Source organism: Mustela nivalis (genome assembly GCF_964662115.1).
Source record: "Mustela nivalis genome assembly, chromosome: 4".
NCBI classification, from domain to species: domain Eukaryota; kingdom Metazoa; phylum Chordata; class Mammalia; order Carnivora; family Mustelidae; genus Mustela; species Mustela nivalis.
This window is the reverse complement of record NC_139023.1, coordinates 86,185,902-86,212,232: the sequence shown is the minus strand read 5'-3', so window position 1 is coordinate 86,212,232 and position 26,331 is coordinate 86,185,902. Positions and strand designations below refer to the sequence as shown.

The following is a 26,331-nucleotide window of genomic DNA, read 5'->3' as shown; positions in this document are numbered from 1 at the left end:
TGCTTGCTGCTCCACCTGCTTGTGCCCTCTCTTTCTGTCAAATAAGATAAATAAAATCTTTTAAAAAAATTGTCCACTTTTAAGCTGACATATATTATTTTACTTTTCTCATAATATTTATTAGGCCTTCTATAGCCATGTATGTACATACATATAATTACCAACATGATTTTTAAAGTTTATTTTTGTTTAAAATATTTAATGATTCAAAAGTTTTTAAATAAGAGTTTTATACATAAAGGAATTACCCAAAGAACATCTTTTTTTTTTTTTAAAGGAATTTATTTATTGCAAAGCGTGAACGCAGGGAGGGGCGAGGGAAGAGGGAGAAGCAGACTCCCCACGGGGCAGGGATCCCGATACGGAGCTCGATTTCAGGACCCTGGGATCATGACCTGAGCTGAAGGCAGATGCTTAACCAACTGAGCCACCCAGGTTCCCCCAAAGAATATCTTCACTACATAAATTAATTGATGAAGGGACTGAGATGTTCTTTGGTACTTTTATCACTGTAGTCTATTTTTTCATGTCATTAATCAAGACTAGCATGCCATGTTAGCCAGAAATTGAGATAATTTCATTCTGCAGCCCTTAATATAAGATTCTCTTCTAGTTCTTCTAAATTCAGATGTGTAGTTCTAAAAATGAATACTTCGCTTCATTGATGTTTTCCTTTTTTAAACTATTAAGAAATAATGTATTGTGTTCACCATGATTTGAGAGTATATGACCTATGAACACTTGTATTCTGATTGAGTATAGAATTTTATATTGTCTGTTTAGCATAGCCGCATTTGTGGATGTTCTTCAAATTTTACTTTTAATAAGACCATGAAAAGGACTCATTAAGCTATTTGGTGGAAGTGACTGAGAAGCCACAGGGCAGTGATGGAAGAAGCATTTCTGATAAAGGTTATATATTAAAATCTTGTGGTGGCTTAAGAAAAAGAGCACTAGTCTTGAAAAGCTGAGAAATTTTAACTTGAAGTAGTGTATTTAATTCTTTGACTTTCAAATGACTCCCTATGGCTGTTTTCCATTCCTACCTATCACAAATTTAACTTTTCCCCTTTTATAGTACATTATAAGGTCAGAAAAGAGTAAAATGTCAATTATATGGTGAAGATGTTTTGTACATAAATACGATATAAATGTTTTTATTGTAATCATTATAATATAAGGATCTTATGAATACTGTTCCTTAATACCAAAGATTGCTGTAAGTTTATGTGTTGATGAATATATAGATGAATGAATGAATGAATGAATGAATGAATGAATGAATTTATTTGGGGCTCTGGACTACTAAATTATCTGGAGCCTGCCTTGGAATGGAAGATCCTTCTCCTTGGTTTTGAAAACATTAAATTAAAAGGTATCTTAGGGGTGCTTAGGTAGCTCAGTTGGTTAAACATCTGGCTCTTGATTTCAACTCAAGTCATGAACTCAGGGACTTAGGATTGAACCCTACCTTGGTTCTACATTCAGCGTGGAATCTGCTTGAAATTCTCTCTCTCTCTCTCTCTCTCTCTGCCTCCCCTCCCCCTCTCCCCCTCCTCCCCTCTCTCTGCTCCTCATCCTGCTCAGGTGCATGCACTGTCTCTCTCTCTCTCTCTCTCTCAAATAAGTAAATAAATAAACAAAATCTTTTTCTTTTTTTTAGGTATCTTAATGTTTAACTTTTCCCCTTTTATAGTACATTATAAGGTCAGAAAAGAGTAAAATGTCAATTATATGGTGAAGATGTTTTGTACATAAATACGATATAAATGTTTTTATTGTAATCATTATAATATAAGGATCTTATGAATACTGTTAAAACTTAACATTAAGTAAAACTTAACATTAAGTAAAAACTTAATGTTTTTTAGCTATTATCTGTAATTGTCAAAAAGAAGCTATATAGTCCTCCTAAAGATAAATAAGGAGATAAAGAAAAACACAATGAGCTAAACTGTTAATTTTTGTTTATGCATTCCTTAGTTCATCAAGATTAAAATTTGACCAGATTTGACCACCATTTACATACAAACCTTTTGAAATGTAACATTCAAATTGTCCTCTAAATACAAGAAAGAGAATCTAAAGTTACTCTACATTTATTAACTTCATCAAAAGTAAATGGCAAATTCCTCCTGCAAAATAAAAATATCAAGAAAATAAAGCACATAGGAAAAATCTAAATAGAGCTTCTTTGCCCTAAGGACACATTGGAAGTACCTTTAAAACACTGGAAACAAATGAAAAATTATTAATGCTTGGGAATCAGATAAAAAAGAACTAAAAAGTCACTATTCTCTATTTAAGTTTCTATCCTCCGCATTTTGTATCTTTAGCCAACCATTCAAACAAAAGGAATCTATATCACTGTTCTTTCTGACAGAAAAGAAACTGTAATTTTCTTAAATGATACAGATACATAGACTATCAAAAAAAAATCGCATCTTGAAATCAAGAACTATATTATTACTGTCCGATGAGGAGAACACCAATGTGAAACACTCTCATATTAATTCAAAAGGGGACTGCATCCCTGCCTGAATTCAGTTACTAGGAACTAATGGGGAGTCATTTACTTGTTTATATTTTCTCTTTCACATATTTGTAAATATCTGATGATTGTTAATTTTACTTATCTTTTTGTGCATTTCATTACATTATATTCATTGGTTTTGAGTAACTTATTATGTGTATAAGTGCACATTTTAGAAGATGGTCCTTCTAAAGCTTTGCTTGTGGTCTTTGCTAGGAAGATGATTTAGATGCACGGAGAAGGTTGCTTGTTTTACTATTTATCATTTTCCCAGACAAATCCATGGAGACAGGCTGCTGATAGGATAGGAGAAAAACAACAAAAACAAATACAGTGCTTTGGCCTGGAACTGAATTGTATTATCTGTGCTGTCAGCTAGAGTCTTTGCTCACTTACCCAGACAATCTCCACAGGGATTAAAACTTCCCTCTGCATTAGTGATAGCCTTTAGTATACTGCAGCCTCATGTGCAGTTTAAAAAAAAAAAAATCTGGTTATAAACAGTTTTTAATAGTTTGCAAAATCCTCACCAGTTCAGCCTTTGGGGAGAGTGATGATACTGATAAATCAGATAGGTATATCATAATTAAATTGCTAATCACCTGGATTTTAGCTTTAGTTTCTATATATAACTCCTCACAACCCCCAACTCTGGGCCTGATTTGAATACTTACAGTGATGGGTGTACTGGTAATTCAAGTTATTTTTGAGGACATTTTTAAAAAATAAAGTTTATAAGAATTTTGATTTTGCATGAAAGTTCAGAAAGGTAGGATAATAGGAACTAAGAACAACAACAAAAACATCTCAGAATTGTGTAAACCAAACAAAACCAGTTAGAACCAGCTTCTTCATTAAGCGGTAAATGTCTGAACTAACCAGGAAGGTGACTATCTATTCTTAAAGATTTCTGCTAGTAAGGATTTTATAACCTTCTGTAGTTCTCAACCTGATGATTTGTCTCCCCACCCCACCCCCTGCCATTTGGCAGTATCAAAAGACATTTTTGTTTGAGGCAAATGGATTGGTGATATTGGCCTCCAGTAGGTAGAGGTCACAGGTGCTGCTGAACGCCTTATATAATGTACAGGAGACCTCGGGCACCAAAGTATTATCCAGCCCCAAAGTCAGTAGTGTTGAAGTTGAGAAACTGTGCTCTGAAGCATGGATTTTTTATCTTGATGGGAGTTCTTCCAAATGAATATCCCCACTGATGTTTACAATGTTTTATAGGGAGTTTATTTGTTTGGGTTACAATAAGAGAAAAAAGAGGATTTAGACATTGACTTGGGGATTTTTGAACATGGTAAACAAAACATTCTTTGAAAAATGCTCATGGAGACAATAGGCTGATCTCATGATACAAAGAAATGGAAAACAGTGCTATTTCATCATAGAAGGACATGGGAAACTTTATATATATTTTTAACCTTCATAAATATTGAATGAAAATTCTACTTTGTAGGAGATAGGGTTATATAGAATTATTTCTGTATTGGTGAATTAAATCATTTAATAATAAAGTACTCACAATATGTAAAATTAATTATCTTGGTAAAATATTCAGTATCATGAAGCTCTGAATTCATTTCTTAGATGTGACTGTTGGTAATTTATTTGCTAAGCTTCAGTTAACACATTCAGAAAGTCAGGTGGTGTTTTAAGCTTATCAGATGGGTGTTTATTAATTTCTATTTGGTAGTTTAGTGTCACTAAAGTTTTGGGTTTTTTTTTTTTTTTAGATGAATTTAAAAAATTGTCCAATCTTTAACCAATTGCTGGGCCTCAATGTAAGGAATAGGCATGCCCTTGTTCACTTCTCAAGTGGAGTATGACAGTGTTTCCATTCATTTTTATATTGTCTACTCAATCAAAATAATCTACAGTAGAAAGAAGTATATGTAAGGCTGCTTGTATAAACACAAACATACCTAGTAACTTAGTGGTGGTAGGAAAATTAGAGACTGACAAAAAGTGTTTGTTTACATTGCCTTCCAGAGATTAAGGATTTGGGAACCTGACCTGGGATCCAGGGGATGCCCATAACAACCATTGAGGTTCATGGAACCTCATGGAACATATATCTTCTAAAGAGATTTAATAGTATTCCATCCATCATGCTAAAACAAAAACAGACATAGATGTAAGTGATATTCTTAAACCCACTCTATTAAAATTGCAGTTGATCTTATGTTTTAAATAATCATGTTATCTGCCACACCACCCACACCCCATTAATGAACTGAATGGAAAAAGTCATACTTTTTGTAAAGGAGAGGGTGAAAAAATGCAGCTTGAAGTGAAAAATCATAGCCAATCATTTTACCTTTGTTTACGTGTTTAAGAAGTTGTCTCTTTGCTGGAGACAGATAGAAAAACTACATTCTATCACCAACAAAATCCTCTTGGGTTTTTGTTTTGTTTTTTAAATAAAGAAACCAACCACAGTTATATTAGTGTAGAAAAAATTCAGAGAAGAAATTGTATCTCAGCTAGAGGTGAAAAATGCAAAGTTTATTGATTAGAGACTAATGTATAAAAATAAGTTCTGCTAACAGAAAACAAAGGAATGAATTTGTTGTTATTTTATATATTCTTTTAGTTATTATTTTTTTATTTCTAAATAATATTTTGTTTACATGATATTTTGAATAGGTAATCTATATTAAATGATGTAAAAATCAAATCTGCAGAGAGATATACATAGTGATACCTTACTCTCACTTCTGTATCCCATTCTTGTCTCCCTCCCCCTCACCTCATTTTTTATTAGTCTCTTTATTCTTCTAATGTTTTTAATACAAAGCAAATATGTATATTTATTTATTGTTTCCAATACCCATATTCCCCAAAAATCTAAGATGTAGGAAACTATGCATATGCATCAAATGCTTTGCTTTTTTTCACTTAGCACCATATCTTAGAGATCGTTCTCAGTACATGGGTATTTTCTTCATCCTCTTGTAGGCAGCATAAGCACAGAACTACATACAAATAGTACCCTATCAATGGACTCTTGGACTGTTGCCAGTCTTTTGCCATTACTAACAACCTTGTCCAAATGTTATTTTGTAGTTGTATGGGTTTGTCATAAAGTGGGAATACTGTGTTAAAGGGTAAATGCTTTTGTAATTTTGGTAGATGTTGCCTTATTTCCTTCTACAGTGGTTCTATCATTTTGCTGTTTTACCAGTAATTTTTTTTTAAAGATTTTATTTATTTATTTGACGGACAAAGATGACAAGTAGGTAGAGAGTCAGGCAGAGGGTGGGGTGGGGGGCAGGCTCCCTGCCGAGCAGAGAGCCCAATGTGGGGCTCGATCCCAGGACCCTGGGATCATGACCTGAGCTGAAGTAGAGGCCTCAACCCACTGAGCCACCCAGGGGCCCCATGTTTCACTGGTAATTTTTAATGTGTCAAGATTTCCAGGTTGATTATTTCCAGGTAACTACTGGTTGGTAACTAATAGTTAATTGAAAAAAAAAAAATCAAAAGAGGAATTTTTAAAATATTTTAGGTAAAGTTTGATTTTTTTCCTTAACATAGACATTTAAATATGCATTAATTTGTTATTCATTCGTTTCAGGGCAAATGACTTTCTTTGAGAATAATCCACTGATTGAAGTTGCATGATATCCCTTATCTAAACCTCATTGTATTGATTTCAGTGTTTGACTTTAATGTAGTGAGAACTTAGGGCACTCTGAGTTCTTTTACAGATGTTCTGCTTATACCAAAATAGTTATTTTAGTTATTTACCTTGATCGAATTTTCCTAAGGATTCGCCTTGGTTTTTACAGAAATAGTCATGTACTTGTTAACAGTCATATTTTATTGGTTTATACAATATTTATTTACATCACATTATTTTAATATTAAATGATTGTTAAGCTAGAATTTTTCAATCATGGTTTCTTAATTTTTTTTTTTTCACTGATATTATCATTGTACTTATTAATCTCCTGGCCATATTAAGTGCTCAGTAAAACTTATTGAACAGAAGAGAGGCAGGGAAGAGGTAGTGTGGGAACAGGCTCAACTGACTTTTGCTTTGCACCCAGAACGAGAGAGCAAAGGTTTGTGAGGAGGAGAAAGTGGGGCTATAGCAGAGGTAATCTTATCGGCCAGTGATAGTTAGCCTGCCATGGCAGGTACAATCATGGGTAGGAAAATTAAGACTTCTACAGTACTTCTTCCATAAAGAAATTGAAAGGGCGGTGGCCTAAAGGAAGCCTTAATCCCAGGTTCTAATTTATTTACTTAGGATAAGTGCCAGACTGGGCTAGACATCTTTATATTATACTCTTGCCCAGCCAGCAGCTTATTTTTTCAAAAAGATACTAGGACTAGTTGAATGTTTTCTAAATTTTCTTTTTCCCCGTGCATCACCATGAATTTGCCATATTCATATACCACTTTACTACTCTTTACTTTATATTTTTCTTCAATTAGTATTTTAAGCACTTAGATAAATTTAATAAATAAGGATAATTTATATCTCCCTAAAAGGATTGCTCACCATAAATAAAAACAACAGTAAAAACTAAATGCAATAAAACAAAACAATGCTATTAAATGAAAGTTGTGTGATCTTTACAGAGGGCTCTGAGCAAAACAAGATTAGCAAGTGTTATGTGTCCCTCACAAACACCAAAAAAAAAAAAAAAAAAAAAGATAAGGCATAAAGGGTAAAATGTTAATAATAGGTGAATTCAAGTAAAGGTTGTGTAGAGGTTCTTTGTATTGTTGGCTTTTCTTAAAACTTTAATGTAAGAGGCGCCGGGTGGCTCGGTGGGTTGGGCCTCTGCCTTTGGGCTCAGGTCATGATCTCAGGGTCCTGGCATAGAGCCCCGTATCCGGCTCTCTGCTCTGGCAGGGAACCTGCTTCCCCCTCTCTCTCTGCCTGCCTCTCTACCTACTTGTGATCTCTCTCTCTCTCTCTGTCAAATAAATAAATAAAATGTTTAAAAAAAATTTTAATGTGAATTTGAAATAATCTCTTAAAAAGAAATTTAATATATATAATAGAATATTACTCAATATCAAAAATGAAGTTTTGCCATTTGCAACAATGTGGATGGAACTCTAGAGGGTATTATGTTAAGTGAAATAAGTCAATCAGAGAAAGAAAATTGTCGGATGGTTTCACTCATATGTGGAACTTAAGAAACAAAACAGAGACACATTAGAAGAAGGGAGGGAAAAAATAAAACAAGGCATAATCAGAGAGGGAGACAAACCATAAGAGACTCTGTACCACAGGAAACAAACTGAGGGTTGTTTGTGGGTAACAGGCTCAAAAAAAATGAGCTTGTGGATATTGGGAAATTAAAAGGGGAATAAAATTTTAAAGTTACTTATTTAATGTAGTATCCATGTATCATCTGAAAACATTTCAGGTTATTGTAGGTATTCCACTCTTCCAGACATAGCATGCTAGATTGTCTCTAAGGTCATTTCTGGTTCTTATCTTCAATGACACAGTATACATTATATTAATAATAGACAGCATAATTAAAACTACATGCACTCCCAATTCAGTATTTCAATGAAAGAAACTTTAGAAGAAGTTTGCTTTTAAGATTTATTTTTAGAGAGAGAGCATGGGGGAGGGGCAGAGGGAGAGAGAGACTTAAGCTTAAGAGAGACTTAAGACTTAAGTGTTAGTCGTGATCTCTCCCTTTTCTTTCATAATTTTATTAATTTGAGTCCTCTCTCTTTTCTTTTGGATTAGTTTGGCCAGTGGTTTATCAATCTTATTAATTCTTTCGAAGAACCAGTTTCTAGTTTCATTGATGTGTTCTACTGTTCTAGTTTCTAACCCCTTGATCTCTGCTTTAATTTAATTATTTCCCTTCTTGTGCTAGAGGTTAGCTTAAAATTATTGTTGATTTTCCAGTTCTTTAAGGTGTAAAGAGAGTTGGTGTATTCAGGATTTTTTAATGTTTTTGATTGAAGCTTGGTGGCTATGTATTTCCCCCTTAGGATTGCGCTTGTTGTATCCCATAGGTTTAGGACCAATGTGTCTTCATTCTCATTGGTTTCCATGAATTGTTTAAGGTCTTTGATTTCCTTTGATCCAAACCTTCTGGAACAGGGTGGTTTTTAGCTTTTAAGTGTTTGAATTTCTTCCAGACTTTTCCTTGTGATTGAGTTCCAGGTTCAAAGCATTGTGGTCTGAGAATATGCAAGGAATAATCTCAATCTTTTGGTATCAGTTGAGTCCTGATTTGTGACCCAGTATGTTGTCTGTTCTGGAGAAAGTTCTATGTGCGCTCCAGAAAAATGAGTATTCTCTTGTTTTAGGGTGGAATGTTCTGTATATATCTATGAGGTCCATCTGGTCCAATGTGTCATTCAAAGCTCTTGTTTCTTTGTTGATTTTCTGCTTAGATGATATGTCTGTTGCTGAGAGTGGCATGTTAAGATCCCCTACAACTAATGTATTCTTATCAATATCACTCTTTATTTTGATTAACAGTTGGCTTATGTAGTTGACAGCTCCTGTATTGGGAGCACAAATATTTATAATTGTTAGATCTTCTTGGTGGATAGACTCTTTAAGAATGATATAGTGTCCTTTTGTATCTCTGACTACAGTCCTTTAAAATCTAATTTTAAAATCTAATTTTTCTGATCTGAGAATCGCTACCCCAGCTTTCTTTTGAGGCCCGTTGGCATGGAAGATGGTTCTCCATCCCTTCACTTTCAGTCTGGGTGTATCTTTAGGTTCAAAATACCTCTCTTGTAGACAGAATATGTATGAGTCCTGTCGTTTTATCCAATCTGCAACCCTATGCCATTTTATGAGAACATTTTGGTCGTTCACATTGAGAGTGGTTATTGAAAGATAAGTTTTTATTGACATCATGTTGCCTGTGAAGTCATTGTTTCTATAGATTGTCTCTGTAAATTTCTGTTCCATGTCACTCTTGGTTTTTTCTTCTTTTATAGAACCCCTCTTAATATTTCTTGAAGGCCAGCTTGGTGGTCACATAATCTTTTAAACCTTGCCGGTCTTGGAAACTCTTGATCTCTTCATCCATTCTGAATGTCAGCCTTGTGGATAAAGTATTCTTGGCTGCATGTTCTTCTCATTTAGTGCCCTGAATATGTCTTGCCAGCCCTTTGTGGCTTGCCAGATTTCTGTGGACAGGTCTGACATTATTCTGATGGTCCTCCCTCTGCATGTAAGTAATCTCTTCCCCCTAGCTGCCCTTAAGACAGCTTTTCTGAATTTATGACTCATGAATTTCACAATCACATGCCTGGAGGTCTTTCTACCCTTGTTGATCTTGGGGGGGGGGGGTGTCCTTTCTGCTGCTAGGACATGAACACTTGTTCCATTCCCCAGAGTAGGGAAATTTTCATCTAGAATTTGTTCAACTATATCTTCTAGATTTCCCCCCCTCCACCCCATCAGGGATCCCATTAATTCTGACACTGGAATGTTACATGGCCTTATTTATTTCCCTAATTCTGTTTTTATGGCTTGTAAGCTGTTTGTTCCAGGGCTCTTCCTGATCCTTCTTTTCTATCAGTTTGTTTTCTAGATCACTAATTTGATCTTCTGCCTTGTTTACCCTAGCTGTTAGAGTATTTAGATTAGATTGGATCTCATTGATCACATTTTTTAGTTCTGCCAGATCAGCTCTTGCTTCCGCCCTTAGAGATTCTATGTTACCACTAATGGTCTTCTCCAACCGAGCCATTGCCTGGATAATTGTTACTCTGAATTCTATTCCCAACATATTGCTTAGGTCCATATCCAAAAGTTCTGTGGCAGAGGTCACAGTCTCTGAATTTTTTCTCTGTTAGATGTTACTCCTCCTAGTCATTTTGGTGAGGGGTGGTTGAGGGAATATATAGCTGAATATATCAACCATGATCCAGGCAAAGTGCACTCTGAAAAGTTTTGGAGCAATCAGAAGTCACTACCAAAAAGAAAAAAGAGAAGAAAATACAATTTATAATGTATAAAAACAAAGGACCAACCAAAGTAAAAAAAAAAACAAGAATAAGATTTATATAGTACAAAAAAAAAAAATACACAGAAACACTGACAGAAGAATAAGATGGGAAGGTGCTTATAAAACCTTGATGTGGGCAAGGAAGGTTATTTCAGTTCTTCCTGGGTGTATCTTATTATCTTTGTTAAAAGACTCGACTTTCCAGAGATACAGGGAAATTAAAACTGGTTTATATATAAGGGTAGTATTGAATTAGGGAAAAAGGACCACCTTGAAGCTTATAGCTATATATGTATTTAAAAAAAGAAAAGAAAAAGAAACAGGTATATATATGAAAAAGTTTAAGTTAAAAAGTTATTATGGAGGGGCGCCTGAGTGGCTCAGTGGGTTAAGCCTCTGTCTTTGGCTCAGGTCATGATCTCAGGGTCCTGGGATCAAGCCCCACATTGGGCTCTCTGCTCAGTGGGGAGCCTGCATCCCCCCTCTCTGCCTGCCTCTTTGTCTGTCAGATAAATAAAATCTTTTAAAAAAAGGACTGTTTGGGGGCACCTGGGTGGCTCAGTGAGTTAAGCCTCTGCCTTTGGCTCAGGTCATGATCTCAGGGTCCTGGGATCAAGCCCTGCATCAGGCTCGATCTCAGGGTCCTGGAATCAAGCCCCGCATCGGGCTCTCTGCTCAGCGGGGAGCCTGCTTCCACCTCTCTCTCTGCCTGCCTCTCTGCCTACTTGTGATCTCTCTCTCTGTTAAATAAATAAATAAAATCTTTTTTAAAAAGTTATTATGGAATATGTTGTATTAAACATCTAGTTGTAATGGTAAGTAGGTTAAAAAATAAAAGAACAAGGACCATGAGAAGAAATTAAAAAAAAAAAAAAAAACTTTGTATCTATGAAATATACAGGTTTGGGGGCAATACCAGGAACTTAATGTATTATTTTCCCCTGATGTGGGGTTTTACAGTTTTATGAGGACCCTATGGTTGTTGTCCTATTGTTCTTTTGGCTTGTCTTCTGGGGGTGGGGCCTGCCGCATTGTTTTTCAGTCACTCTTGCTTGGGCTGAGTTGCCCTGCCCCCCTATTAAGGGGCTGGGCTCTGTGGAAACCCTTTTCTCAGGCTTTTGTTCTGTGGTGGCTTTCGTACCTTTTTGGAGGGTCAGAGCAAAGTAAACTGTCTGTACCCAGACCTCTGCCTGAGAGAGAAGTCTTAGTGTGCTCCGCTCTGGGTGGTCCAGAGCACACAGACTCCCCCTCTGCAAACTCTGCTGAACACTGCAACCTCCCACAGGTGGTGCACACCCCCAGCCACTGTCCCAGTGGTCACTGGAGGTCCTCACTTGTCTCTGCATTCCCATGCCACTAAAACCACTAGCGATACTGGCCTGGGTGAGCCCGATCCCAGTGTCTGCTGTTGGGAAGCAGCTGTCTGGAGCCCATGCCCACACCCATGTGGGGTGGGCTCAAATCTGTTAGCTACACAGGTTGTGGAAGGCTGCAGGCCCAGGGACCAAAGATGAGCCCCTGCCAGGCTCTCTCAGGTACAGTTGGGCACCGGCTGTGACCACCCTGGGACTGTGGGTTTAGGTCCGTGCTTATGGCCACCTGATCCCACCAAATTGCCCTTTAAGACCCTTTGTTCTTTTTGAGTACTTTTAACCTGACTCCATGCTAATGCTGGCCCCCATGCGTAGGGCACTTTCATATTGGGGTATTACTTTTCAAAGGATTGCTTCTGGTGGCTCCCTTCCCCTTCTGTTTATCGTCTGATATCATTCCAGCACTCCCATTCCTCTGTACCTCTCCACTGATGATCTTCTGCCCCTGTAGAGATCCAGAAGTGTATAATCGTACATTTCAGGCTGGTTTCATGGGTGTTCAGAGTGTTCTGGTGAATATTTATCTCAATTCAGGGGACCGGTTGAAACAGGGTCTCCTATTTCACCATCTTGTCCCTCCTGCCATGGTTATATTTTCTATGGGGAGTAGCTTTATTCTTCCCCTCTCTTGCTCTTTCACTAAGAGCAAAGGCCATGTTGGCATATCCCTTTAGTTTCCTCTGTAGACTGGGTTTGATTCAGATGACTTACTAAAGGTATCCCTCCTTAAAATCCCTGTCCTTTATTCTCTCTCTGATTCAGCTATCTTCCAAGGCCAGCCCTTGATGATGACAACAACGATGATGATGATGATGATGATGATGATGATGATTTTACCTTTATAGGTGCATGGAACACATTACAACTAAATTTCTAGACCACAAGAAATTCTCAGATACTCAAGACAAATGACTGCTTTAGAGCTAGAGAATTTTCATTAGTGTGCCTCTATAAATTTGTATTTTCTTAACCCACTGAGCCACCCAGGCGCCCAAATTTGTATTTTCTTATTGTTTCTTGAGAGTTCTCTTACTGCCTTCACTGTTAAAACAGTTTTTGTGGTTCCATATAAATTTTAGCATTATTTGTTCCATTTCTTTGAAAAAGATGGATGGTACTTTGATAGGAATTGCATTAAATGTGTAGATTGCTTTAGGTAGCATAGACATTTTCACAATATTTATTCTTCCAATCCAGGAGCATGGAACATTTTTCCATTTCTTTGTGTCTTCCTCAATTTCTTTCGTGAGCACTTTATAGTTTTCTGAGTATAGATTCTGTGTCTCTTTGGTTAGGTTTATTCCTAGGTATCTTATGGTTTTGGATGCAATTGTAAATGGGATTGACTCCTTAATATCTCTTTCTTCTGTGTTGCTGTTGGTGTAGAGAAATGCAACTGATTTCTGTGCATTGATTTTATATCCTGACACTTTACTGAATTCCTGTATAAGTTCTAGCAGTTTTGGAGTGGAGTCTTTTGGGTTTTCCACATATAGTATCATATCATCTGCGAAGAGTGATAATTTGACTTCTTCTTTGCCGATTTGGATGCCTTTAATCTCCTTTTGTTGTCTGATTGCTGAGGCTAGGACCTCTAGTACTATGTCCATCAAAATCCTTGAGGAGAACACAGGCAGCAACCTCTTCGACCTCTGCCGCAGCAACATCTTCCTAGGAACAACGCAAAAGGCAAGGGAAGCAAGGGAAAAAATGAACTATTGGGATTTTATCAAGATCAAAAGCTTTTGCACAGCAAAGGAAACAGTTAACAAAATCAAAAGACAACTGACAGAATGGGAGAAGATATTTGCAAACGACATATCAGATAAAGGACTAGTGTCCAGAATCTATAAAGAACTTAGCAAACTCAACACCCAAAGAACAAATAATTAAATCAAGAAATGGGCAGAGGACATGAACAGACATTTCTGCAAAGAAGACATCCAGATGGCCAACAGACACATGAAAAAGTGCTCCATATCACTCGGCATCAGGGAAATACAAATCAAAACCACAATGAGATATCACCTCACACCAGTCCGAATGGCTAAAATCAACAAGTCAGGAAATGACAGATGCTGGCGAGGATGCGGAGAAAGGGGAACCCTCCTACACTGTTGGTGGGAATGCAAGCTGGTGCAGCCACTCTGGAAAACAGCATGGAGGTTCCTCAAAATGTTGAAAATAGAACTGCCCTATGACCCAGCAATTGCACTATTGGGTATTTACCCTAAAGATACAAATGTAGTGATCCAAAGGGGCACATGCACCCGAATGTTTATAGCAGCAATGTCCACAATAGCCAAACTATGGAAAGAACCTAGATGTCCATCAACAGATGAATGGATCAAGAAGATGTGGTATATATACACAATGGAATACTATGCAGCCATCAAAAGAAATGAAATCTTGCCATTTGCAACAACATGGATGGAACTAGAGCGTATCATGCTTAGCGAAATAAGTCAAGCAGAGAAAGACAACTATCATATGATCTCCCTGATATGAGGAAGTGGTGATGCAACATGGAGGTTTAAGTGGGTAGAAGAAGAATAAATGAAACAAGATGGGATTGGGAGGGAGACAAACCATAAGTGACTCTTAATCTCACAAAACAAACTGAGGGTTGCTGGGGGGAGGGGGTTTGGGAGAAGGGGGTGGGATTATGGACATTGGGGAGGGTATGTGATTTGGTGAATGCTGTGAAGTGTGTAAACCTGGTGATTCACAGACCTGTACCCCTGGGGATAAAAATATATGTTTATAAAAAATAAAAAATTAAAAAAAAAAAAACACAGTTTTTGTGGAGTCTGGGGAGTCTAAGCTCCCCATGTCCCCACAACTGTGGGGGAGGAGTCTAAACTTACCATGTCTCACAGATACAACTGTGGGGGAAGAGTGTAATTTTACCATGTCCCACAGATACAACTAGGTAACACTCACATCAGTGTGAATAACCCAGAAAATGACCCAAAGACTGGCAGAACAGACTCTCCACAGCTATGTATAGAAGATGCCATGTTAAGGAGGGAAGGAAGGTTGGAGACCCAGTTATGACCCACAGGATGGTCCCTGGGAAGGAGTGGTGTCACAGGCACAGAAAGGGGAGACAAGCAGACTCACACCAGGGAGCCCACGCAGGAAATTTCACAAGTTCTTACAACGAAGCAGACTTTAAATCTGAACTTAAAAAATCAGCAGACTTAGCTCTGGGAGAGCTTGGAGGGCTAGAGGAAATAGTCCCTGCCCTTAAAGAGACAGCATGGCAGACATAACCCTGGAGATATAGCATAGATGCAGTAGTTTGAAAATCACATGCGGTATAGGGGAAGGAAATTTGTTTACTATTCTCAGAGCATGTGCTGTAAGTACAGGGACCTATGGGGGCATCTCCAGGAATAGAGGATTTTCCCCTTGCCTACCCTCAGCTTGAGAACATGGCACTGTGTTGACACTCTCTACCTAACTTGAAAACAGCGTGCTCTACCCATACATTCCCCTGTGGACACACCTCCTCCCGTGTGGCCCCAGCACAAGGTCTCTTCCCACAGCAGATCAGTGCAAACTGGATCTGCAAACTGTGCTAACACCTGCCTGTCCTGCTAGCTTCTGTGGGTTCACCCTTCCCAATACTCTCTTGGCTAGAGCTTGTCCAAAGCTATGCTATAAACCTGGCAGTGTGTATGCAGCCCCAAAGGACCAGCACTACTTCAAAATGACTCTTGCCCCAAGAAGAGGGAAAGTTAATCACACACACACCTTAGGAGCAGGTGGCCCTAGGAGCAGGCTGGGAGCAGACAGCCAGTCTGACTGCAAGCTCTGCCCACCAACGAAAACTTCTCAGGGGACAAAAGAGGGAAAGTGACCTGAAGTTCACTGCTACTGCATTTCTGACAAATGCCTGATCTGACTCAACTCAAGGCCAAGGCATCTCCAGGCCAGCTGATCTGCAGCACAGCAAAGAAACACTGCCCACAACAAAGAGTGCCATTGTAGACAACTGGACTAAAGGAAAAAAAATGGGTCAACCACAGTAGCAGGGCACACAAGACACATAGGAGATACCCCTGAGGCATCATGTTCTGGTGAACTGGGGACACTGCTCTGCAGAGGACCTCTTCTTCATAAGACCACTTGCTTTCAAGAGCAAGAGATACAGCTGACTTTCCTAATACATAGAAATAGATGCAGTTAAGCAAAATAAGAACATGGATGAATATGTCCCAAATGAAAGGACAGGAGAGAATCACAGCCACAGAAGTAAGTGACACAGAGATAAATATGCTTGATAGAGGACTGAAAATAATGATCACAGAGGTATTTATAGGACTTTCTAAAAAAGTGGAGGACCTGAGACAGGAAACAAACAAACAAACAAAAACAGTCAGAGATGAACCCAATAACTGAAATTAAAAATATATTAGATGGACTAGTAGACTAGAGGAGACAGAAGAATGTATCAGCAACCTGGAAAACAAAGTAATGGAGAGCAATCAAGCTAAGCAGGGGAAAAAAAATAGGAAATGAAAACAGACTTAGCAAACTCAGCAATACCGTCAAGTGTAGTAACATTCACAGTACAGTGATCTCAGAAGAAGAAGAGAGAGAAGGTGGGGGGAGGGCAGAGAATTTATTTGAAGAACTAATAGCTGTATCTAGGAAAGTAAACAAATTCAGATCAAGGAGGCACAGTGACCCCCCAACAAATTCAACCCAAGGAAGTCCACACCAAGACATATAGTAATTAATATGGCAAAAAGTGGTGATAAAGAGAATTTTAAAAGCAGCAAAAGAAAATAGTAACATACAACAGAAACCCCAAAGGTTGTCAGCTGATTTTGCAGCAAAAACTTTGCAGACCAGAAGGGAGTATCATGATCTATTTTAAATGCTGGAAAGAAAAAAACCTGCAACCAAGAATACACTATCTAGCAAGGCTATCATTCAAATTAGGAGTGCTTATGAGTTTCCCAGACAAACAAAATTAAGGAATTTGTTAAACCAACCTTACAGGAAATGTTAAAGAGAATTCTTTGAGTGGAAAGAAAAGACAGTAAGTAGAAGAAAAGTGGGAAGCACGAAAGCAGTAAAAATAAGTATATCTATAAAAATCAGTGACAGGACTCACAAAAGAGAAAGAAGTAAAGTATGACATCATATACCTAAAACGTGATGGGGAGAGGAATAAAGAATGGGTTCAAACTTAAATGACCATCAACTTAATATAGAGTGCCATATGCAGATCTCATATACAAACCAAATGATTTATATACAAATGACCTTATATACAAACTGAATGATTATGTATAAACTGAATGATTAACCAAAATCAAATGATTAACCAAAAATCAAGAACCAAAGAGAAAGGAAAAAAAAACAAGGAGAAAGGAATCCAAGTATATCACTAAAGAAAACAAACTAATAGAGAAAAGAGCAAGAGAAGGAAGAGAGAAGAATCACAAAATAACCACTAAACAAGTGACAAAACGGCAATAAGTATATACCTACCAGTAATTACTTTGAATGTAAATGGACTAAACACTCCAATCAAAAGACATATGGTGATGGAATGATTTAAAAAAGCAAGACCCAACCACATACTTCATATGGAAGATTCCTTTCATACCCAAAGACATATGCAAATTGAAAGTGATGGGATGGAGAAGCATTTATCATACAAATAGTAGTCAAAGAAAGCCAAGGTAGCAAAACTTACATCAAACAAGATAGACTGTAAAACAAAAACTGTAACAAGACAAAGAAGGATACTATGTAATCATAAAGGAGACAGTCCAGCAAGATGTAACAATTGTTAATATATATGCACCTAACACAGGAGCACCTAAATACATAAAGCAGTTAATAACAAAGGAACTAATCCATAGTCAAGTGCACATGGAACATTCTCCAGAATAGATCATGTATCAGGCCACAAATCTAGTCTCAGTAAATTAAAAAAGATTAAAGTCATCCATACATCTTTTCTGACCACAATGCTATGAAACTAGAAATCAACCACAAGAAAAATTCTGGAAAGAACACAAATCCATGGAGGTTAAATAACATGCTACTAAACAATGAATGGTTCAACCAGGAAATCAAAGAGGAAATTGGAAAAAAAACACACACACACACACACGGAGACAAATGAATAGGAAAACACAGTCGTCCAAAATCTCTGGATGCAGCAAAAGCTGTTCTAAGAGGGAAGCTTATAACAATACAGACCTATCTCAATAAACAAAAATTTAAAAAACAACCTAGTATTACACCTAAAACTGCCAGAAAAAGAACAAACAAAACCCAAAATGAGTAAAAGGAAGAAAATAATAAAGGTTCGGCGAGAAATAAAATAGAAACTAAAAAAAACCCAGTAGAACAAATTAATGAAACCAGGAGCTGATTCTTTAAAAAGATCAAAAAATTGATAAACCTTTAGCCAGACTTATTAAACAGAGGACATAAATAAACAAAATCAGATATAAAACAGTTATAAAAAAGAAGAAATAACCAACATTACAGAAAAAGAAATGATTATAGAGACTATAAAAAATCTGCCAATAAATTTGACAACCACAAAGAAATGGATAAATTCCTAGAAACCTATAACCTCCCAAAACTGAGCCAGAAAGAAATAGATTTGAAAACGGATGGATTACTAGCAAGGATATTGAATTGGTAATCAAAAAACTAACAAAAGTCCAAGACCAGACAGCTTCACACATGAATTCTACCTAACATTTAAAGAAGAGTTAAGACTTATTCTTTCAGAATATTCTGAAACATAGAAAAGGAAGGAAATCTGAATCCATTCTATGAGGCCAGCATTACCCTGATCCCCAAATCAGATAAAGACTCTATTTTAAAAAAAGAGAGAGAGAGAGAGAGAACACTACAGGTCAATCTCACTGATGAACATAGATATAAAAATGCTCAACAAAGTAGCAGGAAACCCAAGTCCAGTGGTACATGAAAAAAGTCACTACAATCAAGTGGGATTTATTCCCAAGATTCCAGGGTAGTTCAATATTGGCAACTCAGTAAGAGTGATGCATCACACCAACAAGAGAAAGGATGAAAAACATAATTATTTCAATAGATGCAGAAAAAGCATTTGACAAAGTACAACATCTATTCATGAGGAAAACCCTCAACACAGTAGGTTTAGAGGGAACATACCTCAACAAAATAATGGCAGATATGAAAAACCCACAGCTAACATCATAGTGGTGGAAAGCTGAGAATTTTTCCCCTAAGGTTGAGAACAAGACAAGGATGTCTACTCTCAACACTTTTATTGAACATAGTACTGGAAGTCATGGTCACAGCAGTTAGACAACAAAAAGCTATAAAAGGCGTCCAGATTGTTAAGGAAGAAGTAAAACTTCTAATATTTGCAGATAACATGATATTACATTTAGAAGACCCTAAGTACTTCACAAAAACACTACTAGAACTGATAAATGAACGCAATAAGGTCACAGGATACAAAAATCAATGTACAGAAATTTGTTGCATTTCTGTACAATAATAATGAAGTAGCAGAAAAAGAAATTAAGGAGACAGTCCCATTTACAATTGCACCAAAAAGAATAAAATACTAGGAATAAACTTAACCAAGGAGGTGGAAGATCTGTACTCTAAAAACCATGAAATAGTAATGAAAGAAACTGAAGATAACAAATGGACAGATATTTCATGCTCATGGATTAGAAGAACAAATATTGTTAAGATGTCCACACAACCCAAAGCAATATACAAATTTAATGCAATTCTTATGAAACTAGCCAACAGCTTTTTCACAGAACCAGAACAAAAAATCCTAAAATTCATATGGAGCCATATTAGACCCCGAGTAGCCAAAGCCATTTTAAAAAAGTAAAAACTGGAAGTGTCACAATCCCGGATTTAAAGATATACTGCAAAGGTGTAGTAATCAAAACAGAATGGTACTACCACAAAAACAGACACATAGATCGATGGAACAGAACAGAGAGCCCAGAATAAGCCCATGATTATATGGTCAGTTGATCTTCAACAAAGGAGGCAAGTATATGCAATGGGGAAAAGATGGTCTCCTCAACAAATGGTATTGGGAAAACTGGACAGCCACATGCAAAAGGATGAAACTGAACCACTTCCTTACCCAAGGGATAAATACAAAAATTACACAAAAATAAACTCAAAAGGGATGAAGGATCTAAACGTGAGACCTCAAATCCTAGAACTCCTAGAAGAGAACACAGGCAGTGATTTTTCTGACACTGTCATAGCAACATTTTTCTAGACATGTCTCCTAGGCAAGGAAAACAAAAGCAAAAATAAACTTACGGGACTACATCAAAATAAAAAGCTTTTGCACAGCAAAGGAAATAATCAACAAAACTAAAGACAGCCGACTGAATGGGACAAGATATTTGCAAATGACATATTCAGTAATGGGCTTGTATCCAAAATACATGAAGAAGTTATACAATGCAACACTCAAAACACAAATAATCCAATTAAAATGGGCAGAAGACATGAATAGACATATCTGCAAAGAAGACATCCAGGTGGCCAATGGACACATGAAAAGAGGCTCAACATCATTAATCATCAGTCATTTGAAATACAAATCAAAACCACAATGAGGTATCACCTCACACCTGTCCGAATGGCTAAAATTAAAAAACAAACAAACAAACAAAAAAAAAACAGAAGAAACCACAAGTGTTGGAAAAGATGTGAGGAAAAGGGAACCCTCTTGTACTCTCGGTGGGAATGCAAACTGGTACAGCTACTGAGGAAAACAGTATAGAGGTTCCTCAAAAAATTAAAAATAGAATTACTTATGATCCAGTAATCCCACTACAGGTTATATGCCCAAAGAACACAAAGACACTGATTCAAAAAGATACATGCACTCCTATGCATACTGCACCATTATTTATAATAGCCAAATTATGACGTGTCCCATTGATTGATGAATGGATAAAGAAACACACATACACACAGAGGAATATTATTCAGCCCTTAAAAAGAATGAAATCTTGCCATTTGCAACAACATGGATGGCTATATGGGCTATAATTCTAAGTGAAATAAGTCAGAGAAAGACAAACACCATATGATCTCACTCATATATAACTTAAGAAACAAGACAAATGAACAGAGAATACAAAACAGAGACAAAACAAGAAACAGACTCTTTACTATAGAGAACAAACTGAGGTTACCAGAAGGAGGTGGGTTGGAGAATGCATGAAATAGGTAGAGGGGATTAAGAGTACACTTATCGGGGCATCTGGGTGGCTCAGTGGGTTGAGTCTCTGCCTTCGGCTCAAGTCATGATCTCAGAGTCCTGTGATCGAGCACTGCATCCGGCTCTCTGCTCACCGGGGAGCCTGCTTACCCCCCCCCCTCTCTCTGCCTGCCTCTCTGCCTACTTGTGATCTCTGTCTGTCAAGTAAGTAAATAAAATCTTAAAAAAAAAAAAAAGTACACTTATCTTGGAGCACCTACGTGGCACAGCTGGTTAAGCATCCAACTCTTCATTTTGTCTTAGGTTGTGATATCAGGGTCATAAGATGGAGCCTTATGTCAGGCTCTGCTCTTGGTGTGGAGTCTGCTTAAGGCTCTCTCCCTCTTCCTCTGTCTCTCCTTCCTCACCCCTGCATGCTTTCTCTTTCTCTGGAATAAATAAGTTTGGGGTTTTTTTTTGTTTTGTTTTTTTAAACTACACTTATCTTGATGAGCACTGAATAATATATAGAATTGTTGAATCACTATGTTTTGCAACTGAAATTAATATAACATGGATAACTATATGGAATTGAAATTTTAATAATAAGTAAAAAGAAAATAGAAAAACTAAAAGACAGCTTTTAAGTTTTGTGTCTAATACTGTTGTGTATAACATAGAAGATTTTCTCTTTTACTGGAAAGAATAAGTCTTCATAATTTTTAAGTTAGAAATATTTGAGACTCTTCAGTGATTTTTCTTAAATTATTTTTAAAATATTAAAGTAAAAACCAAGATTGGATGGATGTCTTGCAAAGAAGGAAGTTACTTATGGTGAGTTTTTAGTGTTGAATGTGAAAAGGTAAGTCTAAGTGTAAGCACGTTTCTTGTATCATTTAGATGGATTTGTTCTCTTCAGTGAATGTCCTGTGTCTTACTATCATCTGTGAGGAGCCTGTGAATCTATCTTAACACTGGCTTTCTGAGAAAAGTGAGATAAGCATTAAATATCCTTGATCTTTTCTGAAAGTGTCTAGGAAATCATGTATTTTGCTCTCCATTTCCAAACTTACTCTTCTTAGACATATAAAAAATATTGATGCAGTAGTGTAGTATGTAGGGCCAATGAGCATCATTTGGCTCTAATCTTCCACCTTGTTTGTTCTTGAAAATCATAACCTTTCCTGCTAGAATCGACGTTAAGATGTGCCAGGGCTTACCTAACTTTAAACCAGATTACAAAGATGAAAGTTCAGCGTGGATAATATTCTGTTAATGAGGCCATAATTATGGAATATTTCCTTGTGATTTTCATCTTCTACCAAATTTAACAGAATTTTTCATCAATCCTGACCGGCCATTTTGGTTTTGTCTTAGTGGTTGAGAGTATTGTTCAAGAGAATGTGAATGGATCACTGTGAATGAATCACTCCTGTTGAACAAATAATCCATTATGTTTGAATTTCTATAGTGAGTGATTAACATAATTCCCATAATTAAAGTTCTGCTTTTACCTTTTCTGACCTCTTTTGCCTTGTGTTTATTCAAATAACTTATCAGAAAAATCCTAAGGAAATACAGTAATAATTAAGAGTTAATAATGAAGAAATAGCTTCAGTGTGCTAGTGATATCATTTTATCCATTACTGTTTATGAGTAAAACTGTTCATTAATATTAACCATCCTTTCGGTTTATATATACATAAATTATTTTTCTTATTGTATGTACTGTCGTCATAAACATGGCATGTACATTGCCCTTAGGCAAGACTGTCTTGGTGAGTCAGGATTGTTATTGCTGTCAAATTGAAGATATAACCTTCTTGTCCAAATAGACTATTTTAATTGAGTCAAATTCAGTAGGACTTTTTGAGTCTCCTTGGAGTATAATGACCCTTTTCCTTCTAAGTTCTTAAAAGATTAATAAATTCAAGGGTGAATGTTTATAAAACTTCATAGAGGGCAAATTTGACTTTTTATTTTATTTTATTTTTTTTTTTAAAGATTTTATTTATTTATTTGACAGAGAGAGATCACAGTAGGAGAGAGGAAGGGAAGAGATCACAGAGAGAGAGAGGGAAGCAGGCCCCCTGCTGAGCAGAGAGCCCGATGTGGGACTCGATCCCAGGACCCTGAGATCATGACCTGAGCTGAAGGCAGCGGTTTAACCCACTGAGCCACCCAGGCGCCCCGACTTTTTATTTTAAACTCGTTTGTCACCCAGGGATGTCATTGCCCTGTATCTTGAATTCTTGACACAGGTCCCATTCTACTTTCACAATTGTCTGCTTGGTTTTTGTTTGTTTGTTTGCTATGTTTTGATGCCTTACTCATTTTCACACATCAGCCTCTACTTCAGTCTGTAAGTTCAAATTTATGTGTTTTAGTGTCCGGGTAATATTTAGATATTCAGATAAATATTTCCAAAGAATGTGTGATGGGAAAGAACTAGTTGTGCTCTGAGATTTTTTTTTTTTCTTTTACACTCCACACCTTTAGATATAATACTGCCTGCTTGGGTTGTCTAACCCAGTAGTAACTAATGAAAAATACCAGGAAGATTTTGAGGTATAGATAAACTGTTCTTTTACCCATAAGACCATCTCTTTACATTTGTAATCTCCTTTAATGAATGGAGTATAAAGCTATTATTTTGGCCATGTCTTCTTTATTGATTACACATTTGTTAGACAACATATGCAGTTGTTGGTAGTATTTTGAAATCTACCTCTACTCTATCTAGATGTGTCCTACATGCACTGTAGATTAAAATCTGCTTTTCATTCCTCAGTTTTAAATGGTCATTCCTATTGTTTTATTATGTACTTTGTGAAAATTGACCTCTTTTTTTGTGTGTGTGGGGCAGTGAAGGAAGGAATCTCCTCAAAGAATTTTTGTTTCTCAAAAGACAGTTAACTTGGAAGGGGCATCTGGGTGGCTCAGTGGGTTAAAGCCTCTGCTTTCAGCTCAGGTCATGATCTCAGGGTCCTGGGATCGAGCCCCGCATCGGGCTCTCTGCTCAGCAGGGAGTCTGCTTCCTCCTCTCTCTCTGCCTGCTTCTCTGTCTACTTATGATTTCCATCTGTCAAATAAATAAATAAAATCTTAAAAAAAAAAAAGACAGTTAACTTGGAAAAATTTATTTTACTTGAGTTTGAAAATGGAAAACTGACACTTTTAATTAGAAAGGATGTAAAATCTAAAGTATAATCGTTGCTATAAAATATGTTCATGTATCTGAATACTAGAGGTTAATATTTAAAGAAGGAAACAATAGTTAATTCTTTTTTCTTTCTCTGAAATTTTATTTAATAATTTGTTTATTCTTTTCTTATTGAAAAGAAAAAGGTGTTATCAGATCCCTGCCTATTTAACTTTAGAGAGAACTTAGTTTGGTCTGTTGTATAGACATGTAATCAGTATAGCACTTTTATTCATTCCATAAATACTTATGAGGTCTTGATGATTTTTAGTCTTTTCTAGTAAATATTAATTAGTGCTAACATCTCTATCAATTAATTGTAATATTTGGAATATTTGGTCATAAAGAAGAACAAGGCCTTGCTTCAAAATAACTGGCATACTCTCCAGTAAGTGTATTATATTCTATTGGACTTATGTACATCCCAATGTTTACTTCATTACTTTATGAATGTTAGTCTTGAGAGGAAACTTTATTATGATATTTTTTTAACAGTGACATTACAATGATATAATATAGTGATCTTGGGCCAGAATAATTACAAGTGGGTCTGCTCTCAAAGTAAATGAATTAATTGAAATCTATCTTCAAATATTATAATTCTTTTAACAAAAATTCTTTTGCAAAGAAAAAAATAACATAAAGTTTAGAAATTATGATTTTCCATAAGGTTTTTTTTTTGTAATTCTAGAATAAGGCTACTGTTTTATCTTTGGAAACATTACTTTTCCATGAGGTCTTAACCATTACCACTTTTACCTGAGGCCTGTGAATATGGTCTACTCTTGAGTTGCATACTTGATTCCAGATGTCTTCACATAACTGTGTTTGGAAAGACTATATATGTGTAGGAAACAATGTCATCAGTGGGTCAGGTTTGAACATTTTTATGAAATAGCACACAGATTTTTCTAGACAAGGATAGAAAAATGACAAGTCCTGGGCAAGGACGCCATCCCTTGGGAATAGACATCTCTAGGAGAACTGCACTCCTGGATAGAAAAGTGATACCAGATATTTTCCAATTTTGCTGAGTACTAATCAATCATTCTTATTTGAGAAATGAGTCTGGAAACCAGTTTTTGAGATAATTGAGACCATTTGCTGTGAACTTCCTTATGTATCCCCAGCTTTAACTAAACATTGCTATGCCCTGTTATTTAAATGTTCCTCCTTTACTCTCAGAGACAAACATATTCTCCTTAAAGTAAAATGCTTTCCTTAGTTTCTCTGTCTTATCTCAATTTTAAAAATTTTCAACTCTCTGGGTGACTGGGTGGCTCAGTCAGTTAAGTGGCTGCCTTTGGCTCAGGTCATGATCTTGGAGTCCCGAGATGAAGCCCCATATAGGGCTCCCTGCTCAGTGGGGAGTCTGCTTCTCCCTCTTTTACTCTCCCTTCTTTTGCACTCGTGCTCTCTCTCTCTCTCTCTCTCTCTCTGTCAAATAAATAAAATCTTAAAAAAAAAAAAAAAAGAGTTTCAACTCTCTAGTTCCTCCTGACTATACTTTATTAAGAAAGTGAATTTATGTAAGTCACCAATGACTACCAAACAAAATTTAATGGCTTCTTAATGGTTCTTATTTTCTCAAATTCAACAAATTTGATCCTGCTGAGTACTCACATTTGAAGCTCCAGTGATTCTCCAGTTTTCCCTTCTGTTAACTATTTGTCTCCTACTTTTTCATTTCAGTTGAATTCAACAGTCACAATATGGCATAAGAATCAGACAAAAATCGGAGTCCAGTCAGACACCTAGTTTTGGTTTTGACTCGAAATCTATCTCAATATCATTATTGTTTTTCATTCCCATTGCTTCTGTTCTAGTTCAGTTCTTTCTTTGGATTGTTAGAGTTGTCTTTTAAACAGTTTCTCTGCCTCCTAACTTGTTTCTCTGCCTCCAGTCTCTTCTTTCCTCCATTTCATCTTTGTTTTATTTCACAGTACTCTTCCTAAAGGAATGTCTTTAACCAGGTTGTTCTGCTGCTTTACCAGATTACCATAGTGCTAAGGAAACTAGAGTGGCTCCCT

At 36.6% G+C, this 26,331-nt stretch overlaps 1 protein-coding gene across 7 annotated transcripts in view; it reads left to right on the top strand.

Moving 5' to 3' along the window:
• Nucleotides 1-26,331, top strand: part of AFG2A (AFG2 AAA ATPase homolog A) — a 331,896-nt gene that overhangs the window by 134,200 nt on the left and 171,365 nt on the right. Inside the window, exon 15 of one of the 7 annotated variants that reach the window (XM_082728229.1) lies at nucleotides 12,639-12,719. The exons of 5 other annotated variants lie outside the window; for them this stretch is intronic. In XM_082728229.1, the coding sequence (XP_082584355.1) occupies nucleotides 12,639-12,662 (24 nt within the window). In that variant the 3' untranslated portion in view covers nucleotides 12,663-12,719. Of the gene's footprint in view, nucleotides 1-4,531; nucleotides 4,677-12,638; nucleotides 12,720-26,331 lie in introns of those variants that run through there. One more of the 7 variants, XM_082728228.1, reaches the window with a different exon arrangement.